At 33.4% G+C, this 18,380-nt stretch overlaps 2 protein-coding genes and 1 long non-coding RNA gene across 5 annotated transcripts; 2 read left to right on the top strand and 1 right to left on the bottom strand.

The window, feature by feature from the left end:
* Nucleotides 1-111: 111 nt before the first annotated feature.
* On the top strand, nucleotides 112-2,508 carry LOC148929947 (receptor protein-tyrosine kinase CEPR1-like). The gene is made up of 2 exons (XM_089067301.1): nucleotides 112-1,894; nucleotides 2,189-2,508. Exons 1-2 carry the CDS (start codon nucleotides 112-114, stop codon nucleotides 2,506-2,508), a joined length of 2,103 nt encoding a protein of 700 aa, XP_088923427.1.
* Nucleotides 186-3,048, bottom strand: LOC148929946 (uncharacterized). Of its 2 annotated transcripts, XR_016136520.1 has the most exons (7): nucleotides 2,873-3,046; nucleotides 1,354-2,777; nucleotides 1,178-1,261; nucleotides 928-1,083; nucleotides 663-768; nucleotides 419-568; nucleotides 186-315 (listed from the first exon to the last, which is right to left on the bottom strand). It is a non-coding gene; the product is annotated as an uncharacterized LOC148929946 (long non-coding RNA). The 2 variants fall into 2 exon arrangements; XR_016136519.1 differs by having other exon boundaries at nucleotides 663-1,083; nucleotides 2,873-3,048.
* A 381-nt stretch (nucleotides 3,049-3,429) lies between these two features.
* LOC148929945 (endoribonuclease YBEY, chloroplastic-like) lies at nucleotides 3,430-8,459 on the top strand. 2 transcript variants are annotated; one of them, XM_089069247.1, is made up of 12 exons: nucleotides 3,431-3,837; nucleotides 4,099-4,350; nucleotides 4,426-4,521; nucleotides 5,799-5,979; nucleotides 6,126-6,194; nucleotides 6,299-6,399; nucleotides 6,505-6,597; nucleotides 6,891-6,962; nucleotides 7,367-7,486; nucleotides 7,570-7,620; nucleotides 7,726-7,914; nucleotides 8,054-8,459. In XM_089069247.1, exons 1-12 carry the CDS (start codon nucleotides 3,454-3,456, stop codon nucleotides 8,219-8,221), a joined length of 1,776 nt encoding a protein of 591 aa, XP_088925373.1. In that variant the 5' UTR covers nucleotides 3,431-3,453; the 3' UTR covers nucleotides 8,222-8,459. The 2 variants fall into 2 exon arrangements, with proteins under 2 accessions (XP_088925374.1, XP_088925373.1); XM_089069248.1 differs by lacking the exon at nucleotides 8,054-8,459 and having other exon boundaries at nucleotides 3,430-3,837; nucleotides 7,703-7,880.
* The last annotated feature ends 9,921 nt before the right edge of the window (nucleotides 8,460-18,380 follow it).

Raw genomic sequence — 18,380 nt, 5'->3', positions numbered from 1 at the left:
AATAGTAAGACATCACTGTTAAAAAAGACACATATACTTAATGCATTGACTTGACTTGACTTGACTTAGGAAAATATATGTAAGTCAAGAAAATACAAAAATTTTGCAGCCATGGCACCTCTTCTCCTCTTCATCCTGCTAACTCCTCTACACCTTCAAGTAAACTCACAAGGCTTGTCTTCTGAGCAAGCTATTCTTTTGAGCTTGAAACAGCATTGGGACGATCCCCCCTCGCTACGTTGGTGGAATTCGACCTCATCCTCGTGTGACTGGCCAGAAGTCAAATGCGCCTTTGGTGCAGTCACCGGCCTGAAACTAGCAGACAGCAACATAATAGGAACAATCCCATCAACGATATGTCTGCTACAAAACCTCGATTCGATCAACCTGGCTAGAAACTTCTTGTATGGGGACATACCTGCCAGCCTTTACAACTGCTCAAAACTAGTGAGGCTGGACCTGTCCATGAACGAGCTGTCTGGGACGATCCCGGGTGAGCTGCTGTTGCATAAAAGGCTGACGCATATATGGCTGCATGGAAACAGATTGGTCGGGGCGATACCTTCGCCTATAGAAGCAGTGAGGTTAGAAGTTCTTGATCTCTCTCAAAATAACTTGAATGGATCGATCCCTGATGATGTACATAATTTGTTCAAACTTACGTCATTGGATTTGTCGATGAATTTGCTTGATGGGGAACTCCCCACCGGGCTGTTCCAAATGAGTCTAAATCATCTGCTTCTTGGTCACAACGCCATCTCCGGCCAACTGCCAGAGAAAATGAATTTGTACAGGCTGCAAGAGCTAAATCTTACTCGCAACAAATTATATGGCAGATTTCCGAAAAGTCTAACTGAACTAACGAGATTAAGGACACTGGATTTGTCTGAAAACCAGCTATCTGGAGGCATAGAAAACGTGGTTCACCTGAGGCCGATGAGCGTACTCAGGCTTTGCTCTAACAACTTCTCAGGAAAGGTGCCACGCGAATTTGTGAACCACTTCTTTCATGAGAACTGTTTTGATATTTCCAACCTCTGTTCTGAAGACCCGAGAAATGGTCTACCAGGAAGTCCGGAATATCTGAAATGTCAATCCAAACACGATGAATCAGAGAAGCATTTTGTGATAATGGTAGTAGTGATAGTTGGTTGCGGGGATGTAGTATTTGCAGTACTTTTCTACTTGGTAAGAAGATGGTTGCTCAAGAGGCATAAGATCACTGATTCAAGACGCGGGCAAATCTGGCCGTCCAGTCCTTCTGTGAGCGAAGAAGACGAATGGAAGATGATTACATTTCAGAGGTTGAAGTTCAATAAAACAGAAATCTTGTCTAGTCTTACAGATGAAAACCTGATTGGGTATGGAGGCTCGGGAAAGGTATATCGAGTGTTCGTGAATGAAGGAAGCATTGCTGTTGCTATCAAGAGCATTGTGAATCCCAGAAAATCAGACCACGGACTCGAGAAGGAATTCCTAGCAGAGATCAAGACGCTGGGGACTATATGGCACAACAATATAGTGAAGCTTCTATGCTATCTCTCAAGCAAAGAAGTGAAGCTTCTCGTCTACCAATATGTCGAGAACAAGAGCCTTCACCAATGGCTGCACGGCAGAAACAGGGAAATATCATCTGCTGGTGACTGTCCAGTCACCAAATTGGAGTGGCCGATGAGGCTACATATCGCCATTGGAGCAGCACAAGGACTATGCTATATGCACCATGACTGCTCCCCAACTATCATCCACCGTGATATCAAGTCAAGAAATATACTACTGGACTCGGAACTCAATGCCAAAATAGCAGATTTTGGACTCTCAAAACTGCTCAGCAGCCAGGGAGACACAGAAACAGCATCAAGTATAGCTGGAACTTTTGGCTACATTCCCCCCGGTATGCGTTACACAAACCCCAACATCTCTAACTGATTGCTTATTTCTAATACTACTATATACTCCATCTGTCCTCGTCCCTTGTTAAGTGATTCATATTCCTTTTTAGGACATCCAAAGGTAAGTGAATCGTTACCTTTTTTTGGCAAAAATCAACACTTATAAAATCTTTCTTATTTCATTCTATCTACTTTGTCTCTCCTACTTTATTCGTTCTTCGCTGAACTAACTAAACCTAGCTTTATTAAATCTCGTGCCAAAAATAATCGCCTCACTAGTGAAACATGGATTTCAGAGTATGCCTACACATCGAAAGTGAACAGAAAGACTGATGTTTACAGCTTCGGAGTGGTGCTACTCGAATTGACTACAGGAAGAGAAGCTGTTACTTATGGAGATCATATGAACCTAGCAGCAAGGGCACACCTACACTACAGAGATACAAATGCCATTATTGATGCAGTGGATGATGAGATCAGGGAGACGATCTACATGGACCAAATCATAACCGTTTTTCGGCTAGGAGTCATCTGTACTGCTACATCACCTTCTAATAGGCCATTCATGAAGGATTGTTTGCACATTCTGCAGAATTGCACAAGAGATTCTTCCTGATCTTGTAGTCGAATGACTTCGAGCTCAGTGTAAATAAATCCAAAGCTATATCGTGTTACATGTATGCATGAAATTATGCTTTTACCTGAAATGCAACATTGTTTAACAAAAGTGAAAATATTAGTACCTGAAAGCAGCCTCAGTTGTTCCCCAATTCACCATGAAACACTGTTTGATCTTAATGATGAAATTCAACCTCGGTTATGCATAGATTGTCGAATACAACGACGCCAAATCCCTCTCGCGCATTTCATCAAACAGCTTGCTTACTGAAATACAATGGAGGCATCGAGTTACTGAAATAATTTCAAAGTTCACTTGAGAGAGAAAAAGATTGACATTCAATAAATAAACTCCACTATACCCATTTAGATCCAACTAAATAAATAGTGTATTAATTGGTTGCTGAATAAAACAATAGTTTGGTTTCAAAGTCATAATAAAACATTAGTTTGGTTGCAAAGTCATATACAAATCAATAGTTTAGCTGCATAATTAGAATTAATGATAGTAGTAAATAATTAGAATTAATGATAATTATTAGTTACCGACCGAGAATTTGGGGAATTTTAAGAATTTACAAATAAATACCCTTTTTTAACTATTTCCATCAGTTATTTTCATTTTTTAGTGTTTATTATTGAACGTTTCCATGGAACTCCATAAATTAATATTGTACTACTATTTCAATTTTCAACTATATGAAATTTCAGTATCTTTAACTAATTTTATTTTTCCTGTATATCTCTTATCCAAATAAAATATCTGTACTACTTGAATAAACCGGCTAATATCACCGCCGCCGCGGGATACAGCCGCCTACGGCGACGTCGCTATCAAATAGCAGCTTATTAATAACAATAATTAATTCTCCTAATTAATAATTAAATATTTTATATAAATCCTAAAAAAATCCGCAATTGATAAAACCGTGGACTGAACTGTATGCTCTCTCGCCTCTCTCCTCTCCTCCGCGCCGCACCTCTCCCCCCTCCTTCCTCAATGGCGGCGCGCGTTATCTCTCGCGTGCTCCCCTCCATTACCGCCCTGCCTTCAAGGCTCTCTCATGCGCCGCCTCATCGCCGATTCTACGCTTTGGCGTCCTGCGCGGAGGTCGCATCTATTTCCGGAAGGAGGATATTTGTCAGCGGCGGTGGCTCGCGTATCGGCGGCAGAAATGGAGGTGTTGTGGTGGCGGCAGGGCGGAGAGAATATCGGAAAGTTAGGAGTAGAAGAGTCGCGGCGGCGAAGAAGAGCAAGGAGAAGGAGCTGGAGCTGAGCGTGAAGATTTGCCTCGAGGAACAATTGCCTGAAGATCCTGAAATTCTGGTAAATCGACTGATTTTGTGCTTGTGCTCGAATGCTCTTCTCCTCCAGCCGTTTTTATTCGCATTTGATGTGTGTTTCTTTAGGTATAAATGATTTTGTAAAACTTTTTGCTAGTTGAATTACTCATTTTCGGGATATAACAGAAATCATGCGTCTTAATGTTCCAATGGCCCTGAAATTAGCATTTGAGCAGCTATGCTGTTTATGTAGCAATAAATTGATTATTTTGGCTTTTGATTGTAATTTTTTACTCATGTTTAGGATATAACAGAAATCATGCGGCTTAATATTCCACTGGCAATGAAATTGGCATTTGAACGTCTAAACGGTTCAGAATATACCACAAGAGACCCCGTAATAACTGATGTTGGCGGCTATGAGAGTGTTGAGCTGTCAGTTCTTTTTTGCAACGACGATTTCATTCAGAAACTAAATAAAGACTGGAGAGGCGAGGATCACGCGACAGATGTCCTTTCAATGTCGCAACACATCCCTGAGCTGAAGCTTCCGATTGTAAGCAACACTAAAATCTCTTTATTGTATGTAGACAAGATTAGGTAGCAAACCTGATAGCTATCTGTGTTGCAGCTAATGTTGGGTGACATCGTAATTTCTGTTGAGACGGCTGCACGGCAGGCAGAGGAGAGAGGACACACTCTTATTGATGAAATCCGTATCCTCATGGTTGGTTTAACAGTACCTATTCAATGGTTTTGTTAATGATAGAAAAGGGGCCAGTGGTTGAAGGATCACCATTGGATTGACTAATTGAGCATGTTCAACAAACTTCTCGTCTGTCTAGTTACTGGTTTTGAAATTCTGAAAATTGGAAGAATATACGGGCTACAAATTGATATTTTTGTTTTAGATTTGATATGACCATGTTTCTTAATAGATATGCTCATCTTCAGGCACTTGAGACTTACATAGGAACATTAGACAAGCTCTTATAATATTACTACTGGTCTTTGTATGGATTCACCTTTACTTCGAAAAACATATTGGTAAAACTAGTTTCTTGATGATATTTCCCTAGCATGTTTTTGGTGTGGTTGCACTTGCACATGCTTTATATTAAACTAGATTCACAAAGTTGAGAGATATTAGATTGTGTAACAAAAAATGTAGTTTTGCACAGAGGCGGACCTACCTTATAGCTTGGGGGGTCCTTGGGACCCCCAACCATTTGATGATTTACTATATTATATGTATGTATACGACATAAGTTAAGTATGCTTGCTAGCACAGTTGGTAAGGGTATCGGCTTGGAACCCAGTAAGCATGGGTTTGAATCCCCTCTATTGTAACTTTTTGGTGTTTGGTGTCTATTTTGTTTCTCATTTATTATTAATTGATTTATTTATCTTCTGCAACTTTTTGGTGTTTGGTGTCTATTTTGTTTCTCATTTATTTTTAATTGATTTATTTATTTTGTAACTTGCTGGATTATTTTTTATTTTCTCACATTAGAATTTGTGTAATTTGTGTTTATTTTTTTATTTGTGTAAACATTGTTATTCTATAATCATAAAGTGGGTAATAGGAGAAAGAAAGAGAAAATGTGAATAAAGTAGAAAAGAGAAAGATAAAGGTGAATACTAAATTAGGAGTGACTATCCATTTTTAGTAAGAGACTAATTTTGGTGGATGGACACAAATGAAAAGGTGAGCCTGTTTTTTGTGGACGGATGAAGTAAAAATTTGGACCCCCCATTATTAAAATCCTTCCGCCATTGGTTTTGCAGTAGGAAGAAAACATATATAATGGTCAAACTCATTTACTATGTGCACTTGTGCAGTCTTGAGACTCATATAATTGTTGAAGATTGTAAGTATAATGATTGCTTCATACATGAATAACATTGTAAAATGGGTTTGGAATTCTGTGAAAAAATGTGATTAATAATCTGCTGGCTGGATATTTATTTGTTATAACTATCATAATGGCTTTTATATTCTAGGTTCATGGGCTGCTACATCTTTTGGGTTTTGATCATGAGCTAAGTGAAGAAGCAGAAAAGGAAATGGAGAATGAAGAGGAACTTATGCTGAAGGGTCTTGGTTGGAAGGGGAAAGGTTTGATTCACAGTGCGTATGATGCTGAAGCCAATGGAGCTTCATGTGATCATCCTCCATCAGATGGTAATATTCTGAGTGAATTCTCATAGGCTGTGCTCTTCTAACGTAAACATCTAAGTGGATACCTTTATGCCATAATTGCCATTCATTTATAGCTCTATTTCTATTTCTGATATCCCAGAGAAATCACATTTCTGAATTGTCAAAAGACAGGAAGAAAGCTGGCAGTCTCCGCTTTTACAAACCAAAATTTGGCTACATCTTCTGCGATATGGATGGTAGGATATGAAGTCATTTTTTTCAATATGGTTTTCAGTTTCTACAAACAGGATATCACTGTGATTGATGTCTCATTATGTATTTTCAATATTACAATTTTAAGGTACGCTTCTCAACAGCAAAAGTCAAATTTCTTCATCAACAGCAGAAGCTCTGAAAGAAGCCTCGTCAAGGGGTGTAAAAATAGTGATAGCCACTGGAAAAGTATGAATGTACTTTTTTAACATCCTGGTTGAACATCTGTAGTTCTTCCTTGGGCACAATTTGCTCGATGCTGCTATCTTCTCATTGCTTTAACCTGTGATACAGAGTCGCCCAGCTGTGATGAGTATTTTTAAGAAGGCTGATTTGGCAGGCAAAGATGGCATCCTTTCAGAATCATCACCGGGAGTTTTTGTACAGGTCTAGCTTTTAACATGTCGATTGAGCATGTGCATCCATGGTTTCCTGTGTCAGTTTTTTCACTTTTTGTGAGGGAGTGGTTTCTTTTACAACTATTTTCTTTTCAAACTTCCAATTTAACATCATTTTCAATTGTATTGTGACATAATCATTTTACATATTTGATAAAATACTGACATGATTTGTGTAGTTGGGAACCTGACCTGTGATATTAATTATTTGCTCTGTGGGTTGGAAATTTTATCATGTGTATCAACTATACACTCTCATATGCTTTCCATTATGAATTCCAGGGATTGCTTGTCTATGGGAGGCAGGGACGAGAAATATTCAGAAAGAATCTAGAGCCTACAGTCTGCAAAGAGGTGGGTACATATCTTTTCCATGTCGATGTAAATGTCCTGCTGTTTAAAATCTCTACTTTTTTGGCAATTTCTAAAACTTGTTATTGTTAAGTTTCTATATAAGCTATTAATTTTTTTGTTCAAGAATAAGTGGCCTTTTCTTTCATTTGGTTATTTATAACTTGAGATCAAGCAAATATCTTACAGTTGATCTTTTTTGTGTTATCTGGCTGATTTATGTCTGCTGCCTGATTATTCTTTACAACCTTACCTGAGTTCTGACAGGGCCGCATTCTTCTTGAGTGTGTGCTTTATCGTTTTTAATTCTTACTGACTTGGAGATTTTTTGGTATTGTCTGTGTAGAGAATTCGCAATTTGTTTTCCATCAGGTAGCTTTAGAAAATTTGTGTGTTTCTGCTTGCAGGCACTTCTCTATTCTCTCGAGCATAAAATTCCGATTATTGCCTTTAGCGAGGATAGGTGCTTGACATTGTTTGAACACCAACTTGTTGACTCACTTCATACCGTGTACAACGAGCCAAAGGTACTTTTTTTATATATACCTTTTTATACTTTATTTTCTAAACTGTTTATGTTAGTGAGTTCACATATGGTTTCTCATTATAGGCAGAAATAATACCATCAGTTGAGCAGCTCATGGGAGGTGCTGAGATACAGGTTTGTTTAATCTAATTGCTATTGTTTATGCATATTCATTTTTTCCGTTGACTTTTTGTCACGCAGCTATTGTTATTCATAGTGCAACACCACGATCGTTTGCAGAAGCTCCTTTTCTTAGATACTGCTGAGGGAGTTGCTGGTACTATACGGCCATATTGGGCTGAAGCTACAGGTGATCGTGCATCTGTTGTCCAAGCACAACCTGATATGCTTGAAATTGTCCCGATTGGCACATCTAAAGGAGGCGGAGTAAAAATACTTCTTGATCATCTTGGTGCTACTCCGGATGAGGTATATCGCTCGTCCTCATATCTTCACATCTCAAGTCAGCACGATTCTGATCAAGGATTCCAGTTTAAGATGCTTATTATCTATATTTGCAATTTTTGTCAAAGTCTTGCATTCATTGGTGTTTCTCGTTGAATACTAGGTCATGGCCATTGGGGATGGGGAAAACGATGTGGAGATGCTGCAGTTGGCTTCTTTGGGTGTTGCTCTCAGCAACGGATCAGAGAAGGCAAAAGCTGTAGCGAACATCATAGGCATCAGCAACGATGAAGATGGAGCTGCTGACGCTATATATCGTTATGCATTCTGAGACGCTGGCTGCAAATCGTATGCAGTTGGTGTCGCTCTTGAAGGTTAATGTACCTTGAAATCAATCCCATTTGATTGAAGAGTCTCTTGATATTGAGACTTTAGGTTTTGGTTTATAGCTGTCGTTCGACTCTCATTATAAACTCAGAATTTTGAGAAAATTCATTCCATTCTCTTGAATGACTTGTATCAGGAAAAACAAAATTAATAGTACTCCTTGAAAGCCCAAATTTTCTGCCTTTTGTTGTCAAGTTCACGTTGATAATTATCGTTACATCATCACTGCCATCGCTGAATTGGTTATATGGGTTCAAGCCAGACCGGTTCAAAAAGTTATAGATTATGTTTTCGGGCTAATCCGAAACGGCTCTCGTTCCAGATGAGCCTAGGTTGGCATGTTAGGCCAGCCTAAAATTCGCGAGGTTGTGCAAATCATTCGTCTGACTTAAGTATAGAGATGAAAAACTAATTGCAATGATGGGTTCCCAAGTTGGGTCATTCTAATGACTTAGACATCTGTAATGAATATTAGAGGATATATATCATAGACTACGATTCTTAATAATAAGGTTTTGATTTTTTCGGAAAAAGCATGCATGACTTATAGTTGCATGATTGCATCTAACGATAAGACGTATGTATAAGCTATGTCTTTAGAAAGATGCAACTTGACTCTCCTACTTAGCTTTTAAAACCAACTGTAGGTTCCACAAAGAAAATGTAGCAGACAGTAGCTTATACTTACGTCTTTGTTAGATGCAATTTGGCATGAGATGAAGACAGTGGCAGACACAAATAAGAGGTTAAAGGGGCTTAAGTCTCCATAGATTTTTTTTTAACTATAAAGTTTTTAAATCTATCCAAAATTTATGTGAACTGTTATACAAAAATATTTATATAAATATATTATTGAATGAAATTAGAAAACTTAGTCGCTCTCAATATTGGGAAAAGATAAACTCATATTGGGAAAAGATAAACGTACATAATTGTACATGTACATAATATTTTAAAAAAATTTAGATTTAAGTGAATTTAATTAAAAATTAATTTTGTTATTTATTGTAATATATGTAGCAATAACAAAGAAGTGATATAGAAATTTTATGTCGAATCGTAGCATGATTTCGACTATGATTTGAATTAATATACAATATTTAGTAGAAAATATATATTTTATTAAATATACAAATATTTAAGTATAAATTTTAAATCTTTCTTGAAGTGTTGCAAAATGATTAGTATGAAATTTATTTTAAATCAATTAATGTTTATAAAATGATTTTCAATGTAAAATGTTTAAAAAAGTTCGGTTATGTACGTACGTATACGTACGTTTATCACTACTCATATTTTTTTTGTCCCCTCCTAAATATTTTTTTTGTGTGAGCGTATTATCGTTTGTAACCAATATTCGTGTCTTTTCCTAGTTTCGGACATTCGGGAGACGGTGAGAAAAGTGTGTAGAAACCCTTAGATTTAGTAGTAAGATTTAATTTAATTAATTTTGGATTATTACATATTCATTCATTCGAGGGAAAGACAAATAAAGATTAAAATGTTACTCGTGACTATGCTTTATGTACTATACTTTCTAAATCCGAATCCATGGCCCAACTTTTTTTTATTTTCTTTTATGTTTGAGGAATGCATGGACCAAATTTTAGAACCAATGAAAGTGGGACTTTGTTGATTAATGAAAGAAAACTCCACCACCACATAGCCTACCCTCCTCCGCCGAGTGCTCTCGATCGCTCCTCTTATTCAACCTTTATTTAACACATTTTATTCTTTCTTCAATCCAAATAGTATTACTTAGATTCAGATAAGACACTTTGAAGCTTATGTTTCAGCCTACAAAATTTCTCCACCCTCCGTCTCAGATAATTTATCCCACTTCCTTTTTCGCACTTATTTTATAAAAATAATAATAATAAATAGGTAAAGTTAAAAGAAAGTAAAGAAGAGAAAGAATAATATAGGTAAAACTATTCTCTACATTATTCTCTCTTTTACTTTATTTTTTCTCTATTTTAACTATTTATTATTTTTTGCAAACGAGTGGAAAAAAAGAAGTGGGACAAACTATCTGGGACGGAGAGAGTATCATATAATGACAATTTTGGATGGACCTAGATATTGAGATGAAATCACTAAAATGTCTTCCATATTTCTTACTCCCAATTTGTCTAGGAATGATGTTTTATCTTTTTATCTTTTTGCAATAAATATGAGGTGAAGTTTGAAGTTTTAATTAAGCTATCAAACACACTAATTAGATGCATATCATGATTATTATTCTAATGAGTCAAAATATGAATAATTTATCAGACGAACCCTAAAATATAAAGTGCACTAGTTGAATCACATGCAATGCAGGACACGAAAGCTTTTGGAGCTAGTGTTTTTCTTACTTTGTTTTCTAATTTTAGCATCATGGTATTCAATCCCCATAACAATTTGATTTTAATCTACATCGTTTTAATAAGCGATAAATATAATTTTAAGCAATTTCAATAAAATTAATAATTTTAAAAAACTTTTGTAGGGAACTTAAGCCCCTCGTGCCTCTCATTTTATATGTCACTACACTACATACATACACTCTCTACCAGTGACTACCACTAATAATAGAGGTATCGAATGTGTGAACCCAATAACGGATTGTATTAAATTGACCTAAACATGGACCAAATGACCCCTTTATTCGATAAAATTTTAAAGTTTTTATAAAGACTAGCACGGTCATGCATAAAACTGACACACATAAATCAGTAGATGAACCTGACTAAAATCAATAAAAAAAACTATTAGTAATTTTTAGATATAATAGCCTCATTTAAAATAGATTTTTTTTAATTATAATGATCTATGATATAAAATTTTAAATATATATATAATAATAATTTTTTATTTTATTTGGAACCCTAAAATCGCAAATGTTATTGCAATAATCGTGTATCGAGTTGCCAAACAGTTGAACCCTGCTTGGGGGAACATCTCAATAACCAAAGTCGCATATTTAGGCTTTTAACCTTCTCGACTTTTTCCAAAGTTTTTTTATTTCCTTCCAAATTTGGGTATTGTTTGGCTCCCATGATTTTCAAACTTTATAGACAAAGAATACAAACACTAATGGACCCATTATCCCACAAAAATATAAAATAAAATCAGCCCCACCTCAGCTTTTGAAAATCCAAGTTTCCTATAGTAAGCATATTTTTCAACATGCAAGAAATATGACCACAGTTTAAACACTGTGATCGAAAAATTTACATTCATTTGAGATTTTTTTAAATTAATTTAAGATGAGTTGCGTGTTCCAAACTTCAAGGACCATATCCCGAAAAGTAATTATTATCACTATTTATTTTATTTTGGTTATTACCATTGAATGGTGGGTTTGTTTATTAAGGGGTAGTTGAGATGAGAGCTGTCCTCAAAAAGTGCAGTTTAGCCACCACCGTGGTTTCAGAAGGATTGAAAATGACTTCTCACATATTTCTAAAAATTCATAAATACTCCCTCCGTCCCCGATTAAGAGTCACACTTTTCCATTTCGACCCGTCCCCAATTAAGAGTCACACTTTATTTTTACCATAAATGGTAGTAGGCCCACGTTCCACTAACTTACTTCACTCACATTTTATTATAAAACCAATATAAAAAAGTGGGTCTCACATTCCACTAACTTTTTCAATCACCTTTTCTTTATATTTCTTAAAACTCGTGCCCGGTCAAACTGTGACTCCTAATCGGGGACGGAGGGAGTACATTTTAAATATTCATATCTGTATTTAATTTTGCGTGTCCCCGCGCGCAAAAATAAAATTGTACGACTATTTAAAAACTAAAAAAATCCAAAAAACTCAAGCAAATATAACAGCCGATATCAAACGTCAACTAAATAATGCAACATATTAAAAAATACTACTACTACTAAATAAATAATAATAATAATATTAAGTGTGAAGTGCGAGGACCGATTAGCCAATTTAAAAATACAGTAAGATATTGTGTAATAATCTATGATAACAAAATATACAGTATATTTTGACTTACGAAAAGTAACGGAATATTTTTTTTTGTTTTTGGTTATATAACGGAATATTTTTAAACTTTTAATGAGCATAACTTATTCCTTTTAAATACTCCGTATATTTTAAAAATAAAGGTTTTTCATGGTCTTCCATTTTAAGGAATATATTTTTCATAATTAAAATGTTACAGAATATGAATTAAATAAGTAGTAGTAGTAACATTTTAGGGAAAGGATAAAAAAAATCAAAAGTAAAACTGCCATCCATATATTTACGGCATTATGAAGAATAAACACACTTTATTACCTCAAAAAATACCTAGTTTATTTATAATACTTTTAACTGACAATACTAACCCTGTGGCCTATGTTTATAATTAATTCTCAACTTTCCTCTTTTAATTTGTAGAATAGAATAAAAATGTTAGGTAGCAAAGCTACAAACATATCCATTTTACACTTATGTAAATTCAGGATAGATAGCTCATTTACTTTAAAATTAAATGAGTTAAAATAATTTAAGCAACTCAATAAGTGTTCTAAATTGCGAAAATAATTACTGAGTACTATTCTTTGTATTACCTATATTTATTACTGTTTTTATATTACTGCTATTATGATTATTTCCCACCATTTAATTAAACCTTTTTTTTGTGGTAGGTAGTTGGGCAAGAGAGGTGGTAGTTGGTTTTGAGTTACAATCTAAAAGTCAACCTTTGTTTCACTCATTCAATATTTACTTTTCAACATATGGTTGTTTAAGAAAATTTATCAATTATATTGAGTAGTAATTAAGTCACACATCGCATAGATCACTTTACCTTTACAAATAAGACCTTCATCTTGATTTGTTGATATTTTAAATTGTTTGTGAACTCAATTTAAACGAGTGAATATGTTGACTGTTCACATTGCAATGCAAAGAGATTTAAATACATCATAGTACAATATAGTAGGAGTATATATAAATAGACTTTCGATTTTATTAATTTGTTCTAATTATATTTTGTTATAAAAGTAATATTTCGTATATAATTTGAGACATCAATTCTACTATTAATTTTTTTTAACATTTTCTAAAATCCGTTTCGGTCTGAATAGGACAAGTTATGGAGAGAGTATTGAGCTTATTAGGGCACCCGCATCGCGTGGGTGTCTCCATCTCGTCAGTGAGACAACGATGCAAGCTCCGTCTCGTCGTCATCTCGTTTCCGTCGTGTCCCGCGTCTCCTTCCGAAGAGGCAGCTGGCGAGACGTCTCGTCACGCGCCTTGGCGACGTGGCGAGCTATGGTTCGTGCGTGACGCTCACTCGCCGTTTATATCCGTTAAAATTGATTTTTTTTTAATTCAGAAAAAATTAAAAAATTAAAAAATATATATATAAAAATTCCAAAAATTATATTAGCCGTTTATAGCCGCTTTTTTCAAATTTGTTATTTTTTTTTCAATTTTTTTAAAGCCTCCAATCACTTGTATAAATACCAAATCATTCCCACAAATTATCCACCATAAAAAAACTCTCTATTCTCACTCAATTATCCATAATTTTTTTTAATTATGTGTTTTTATTTTTTTAGGATTTTAATTATGTGTTTTTTATATTTTTAGGATTTTAAATTGTAATTTTATTTTATTTAATGAAGTATGTTTTTTATTAATTAGATTTGTTGAAAATAAAAATAAAAAATAAAATTGAATGAATAAGAGATGAGATGGTTAAGAGATGGATGGATGTAGGTGTTGTCTTTTAGTTAAGAGATGCAGTGAAAAAGTGCAGTGGGGCCATTAATAGTGAAAAGATGAGGGGATTAAGAAATGGATAAGAAACAGCGTCGTTGATGGTCGTGAGTATTTTTATTTGACATTATATACCAATATCCTAAATTAGTGATGTGAAAGTGAAAGATATCAAAATGACATCATGGAAAAATGCATTAAGGAATTAATATTCATACTCGAAATATATATTACCCCTAGTATATTTTATTAAACTAATTAAATAAATCAAACCCACCTCTATATATTTGGATTACATTTCCTATAGTAGACTAGTAGTAGTAGTTACGTTCATCAATTTTTTAGAGAATGGTCAATCTTCGAAGATTGAAACAAGATTTCAATGTCGACTGATTTGTCGCTATGGTTATGATTTTAAGAATATTTAAATTATGACATGTAGTGTTGGATTTTACTATAGTTTTTGAACTTCTTATTTGTATACAGTACTGCATTGATATATTGATTTATTTATTTATTTTTTTTGACAACCGATGTATCGAATTTATTTTTGGCGGAATCCGACTAATTCTACTTAATCGAGTTTGCAAATTAAGGCCGAAAATCTCTCAGTTGATGGAGGGTTTCAATCCGTAACATCAAGGTCATCATAATTCCGCACTTCCAACCAGCGGCGGATTTAGGGGGGGGGCAGGAGGGGGCGGTCGCCCCTTCCCGGCCGTTCGTAGAGCCTAAACTTTCCCTTGACTCGAGCCGAAAATAGCATATCCGCCCCCTCCGTGGAGTGTAGAAATATACTTTGTTTTCAATAAATAGCATATAAAATGGAGTAGTCTAATGGTTCGTGTGTTGATTTTTTTCTAAGAGGTCTAAGGATCAATCCTCAACAAGAGCATTTTTTTTTAATTTTATACTCTTTTAGTTTATCAATTCATATTTCTTTCTTATCATCAAAATAATACCTTTAAATACTTTATAAAATCTATTCATATTTATATAAATACTTTATAAAATCTATTCATATTTATTTCTTATCATCAAAATAATACCTTTAAATACTTTATGAAATCTAAACTTTTACTAATTTGCCTATATTTGCATAGTAATTCATGTTTATATTTTATTAACGAAGCTAGTGCTACTTAAATATTGATACAATAATATTTATTTAATTATTAAAAATATTAATAAATTAAATATTAAATATTTAAATATTAAATTTTCGCCCCCACCATTTTTGGGGTCTGGATCCGCCACTGCTTCCAACTGCGCTATAACACGATTGATTATCATTAATTTATTTTTTGAGTGTAGGCACTAGGTTGATTGAAGCGTATAAATTTATATACTCCTACCGAGTATCAACGGCTTAAGTTTTGGGATATTTAAATTAGGAGAGTATTATTTTACCTCAATAAATGACGTAGCACGTGTTTGGCATTTAGCACTTCAAAATATTTCATACCTACGTAATAAAAAGGAAAAATAAGAGAATCGTGAATGGATATTCTTGTATCTTTCAAAATTGTAGTAGTAGTACTTATTTTTATAGCCGCCTTATTTAATTAGTGTATAAGTGTAGAGGGCAAATAAATAATTCAAAATTCATTAAGATTACTATAACTAAATAATATTGGTAGCTCAATAAATCATAAAACACGTTAGAAGGATCTAATCAAAAGCTTGAAATTTCGGAAGCCAAAATTTATTGTTTTCCCTATTTTATTTGTAGAAAGGTTAATATTAAATCCAAAATTATAGAAAAATTAAAGAACAAATAAATTTAAGGTTGAGGGAACATTTTTTTTGGTCCACGAACTTTGCCAGAGTATCATTTTAGGTCCATGAACTTTGAAAATACCATTTGAGGTCTGCCAACTATGGATTAATATCAATTGAAGTACTTTTTTACTATTTCCAAGTTTTTTATGATGAAAATACCCTCAATATCTTTAAGAGTATATATATTTTTAATAAACTTATCATATACTCATATTTTTTATAAATATCTTTAATATATATTTTTGATGAATTTTCTAAATATAATTTGACCTTAAATATTATCACTTAATTTTGGGACATGCAAGAAAGATCCTTATTCAATTTTTTATTATTAAAGAAAAGTTCTTTATTCAATTTTAAATTCTTTAATAAAAAAATTTAAGAAGCAATTTTATTTACCTGTCACAAAATTAAGTGATGATATTGAAGGTCAAATTATATTTAAAAAATTCGTAAAAAATATATTGTAAATATATTTATAAAAAATATGAGTATATGATAAGTTTATTAAAAATACATGTTCTTCAAGGTATTGAGGGTATTTTCATTAAAAAACTTGAAAATAGTAAAAAAGTATTTCAAATGATATTAACTCATAGTCGATGGACCTCGAATGATATTTTCATAGTTGACGGACCTAAAATGATACTTTGGCAAAATTCATGGAAAAAAAAATATGTTCCCTCTAATTTAAAAACTATATAACACTGCCATGAACTACTAAAATATAACGGGTGATTGGGCAGTATAATTATTACACTATATAATTTATTGATTATTTAGGTCAAATAACAAATCTCCAAATTATGCAATATCCCATGATTAAATCTAGTACTTTCTTCTTCTGCTTCTTCATAATAAGCCTGTGATAATCACAAGCTACTTTATATAGAAGCAAAGGTGTAGGTGGCGTACAGCTAAATAGGTATTTTTACAAAAAATAATAATAATACACGTCACCATTTTGATTTCACGTAATTTTAGTATACGTGTTATCTTATTATCGCCACTTAAGATTATACACAAACGAATAACACCATATATAATTCATGCATCAACGTCCAATTTTGTGACACGTTTCTTGACAAACATGCCACTTGTTTAAATTGACACTCTTTTTTTGTCCTCTTCTAATTTTTACTACTATTTTAATTAGTGCGACGTGTGTGTTTATTAATTTAAAATTGGAAATAAATGGCATTTCAGTCGTCTGACTATTGTTAATAATATTCATAATTTTTTTTAAGGTATTCTTGATTTATAATTATGTCCCTCACACCTTTATTTTCATTGATCTAACTTAATTTTTTTAAACATTTGCTAAAAAATCAACGAAAATACATATGCTATGTAATTTTGTATCATTATTATTTATAGTATTAAATAGGCGACTAGACATATCATCTAATATTAATTACATGTATGTGCTATTGAAATAAACAACATTAATGAGGTGTTTAAATTTTTGAAAAAGGCCCCTAAGTCGCATCACAAAATTTAATTTAGGGCCACATGTTTTCCCACTTTTATCACATTATTATTTTTGGTTTTATGGATCACTTTCCTTTTTCTCTCACCCTATTAGTAAATAATCGCGTATAAGTATAAAAATTGCACCCCACAAAAGTGGAAATTAGGGTGTTAAACTTAAAAGTAAAATTGTGAAATGAAGTACACCACCTATTTGTTCAAAATGGAAAAAGTTCTCCAAAGTGTAAAAATGTCAATTAGGATATCAATTAACAACAAATTAGTTATAATTAATTTTTAAAAAATATTTTAAAAATTTAAAGCATATAACTTTCTCGATTTAAATTATTTTTTCCGCACAATATATGAAATTAAAGATGATATTATATGGATTCCAGCGAGATCCTACATGCATATGAATCGATGTCAAAATTTGATAAAATTTCCGTAAATCTTCATAAATTTCGTAAAACAACATATCAATTCATCTTGCATAATATGTCAATATAGTGCTTGTACAATGTCCATATGAAATTGTACTGAAATTGTCATGTATTCGTGTTGATATATTCAATGTACTGTATTGATATTGTGTTCTAAAACCATGTTATTATCTATGAAGTACAAAATAAAATTACACATGATAATTTATAGACTTTCGGATCTCTAAAATCCTATAATTTTAAATTAATTATAGTTAAAAATTAAGGAATGAGTTAACAATTAATCCTATCCCACTATATTACTACTACTACTTTATATGTTTGTTATTGATAAAATTGCTCGTGAGATAATTAGAAAAATCTAAATTTTATGGAGTAATTTTTTGTACTTATTTTCAATGACAGTTCGAAATTTGACCAAACAATTCTAATCTAATTCATGATTTACCCGGTAATTTGAACACGAGATAGAAGGAGAAAATGGAAAAACAAAAAGAAGATAGTCAAAAAAATAAGGTTAGGTAATTTCCTTCATTTACGACAATATTCAATGAAAAAGAAATGTTATTGAAATATAAAAAAAGAAAATTAACTGCCATGTCGCCACCTTCTCCACTCCACCCCCACCCCACCCCACCCCACCCCCAACCCAAAATTAAACACCACACCCTGCCAACTTTCTCTATCT

This window comes from Salvia hispanica, chromosome 3 (assembly GCF_029641045.1).
Source record: "Salvia hispanica isolate PSC_SH4W2 chromosome 3, Shi_PSC_v1, whole genome shotgun sequence".
Classification (NCBI taxonomy): Eukaryota; Viridiplantae; Streptophyta; class Magnoliopsida; order Lamiales; family Lamiaceae; genus Salvia; species Salvia hispanica.
This window is presented reverse-complemented; position numbering and strand designations above follow the sequence as displayed.

Excerpts from the sequence above, each read along its gene's own strand:
- LOC148929947 (XM_089067301.1), top strand. The coding sequence starts at position 112 with ATGGCACCTCTTCTCCTCTTCATCCTGCTAACTCCTCTACACCTTCAA. Across the intron at positions 1,895-2,188 it reads TTTTGGCTACATTCCCCCCG|AGTATGCCTACACATCGAAA; the intron begins GTATGCGTTACA and ends CATGGATTTCAG.
- LOC148929945 (XM_089069247.1), top strand. The coding sequence starts at position 3,454 with ATGCTCTCTCGCCTCTCTCCTCTCCTCCGCGCCGCACCTCTCCCCCCT. Across the intron at positions 3,838-4,098 it reads CTGAAGATCCTGAAATTCTG|GATATAACAGAAATCATGCG; the intron begins GTAAATCGACTG and ends ACTCATGTTTAG. Across the intron at positions 6,195-6,298 it reads CATCTTCTGCGATATGGATG|GTACGCTTCTCAACAGCAAA; the intron begins GTAGGATATGAA and ends TACAATTTTAAG.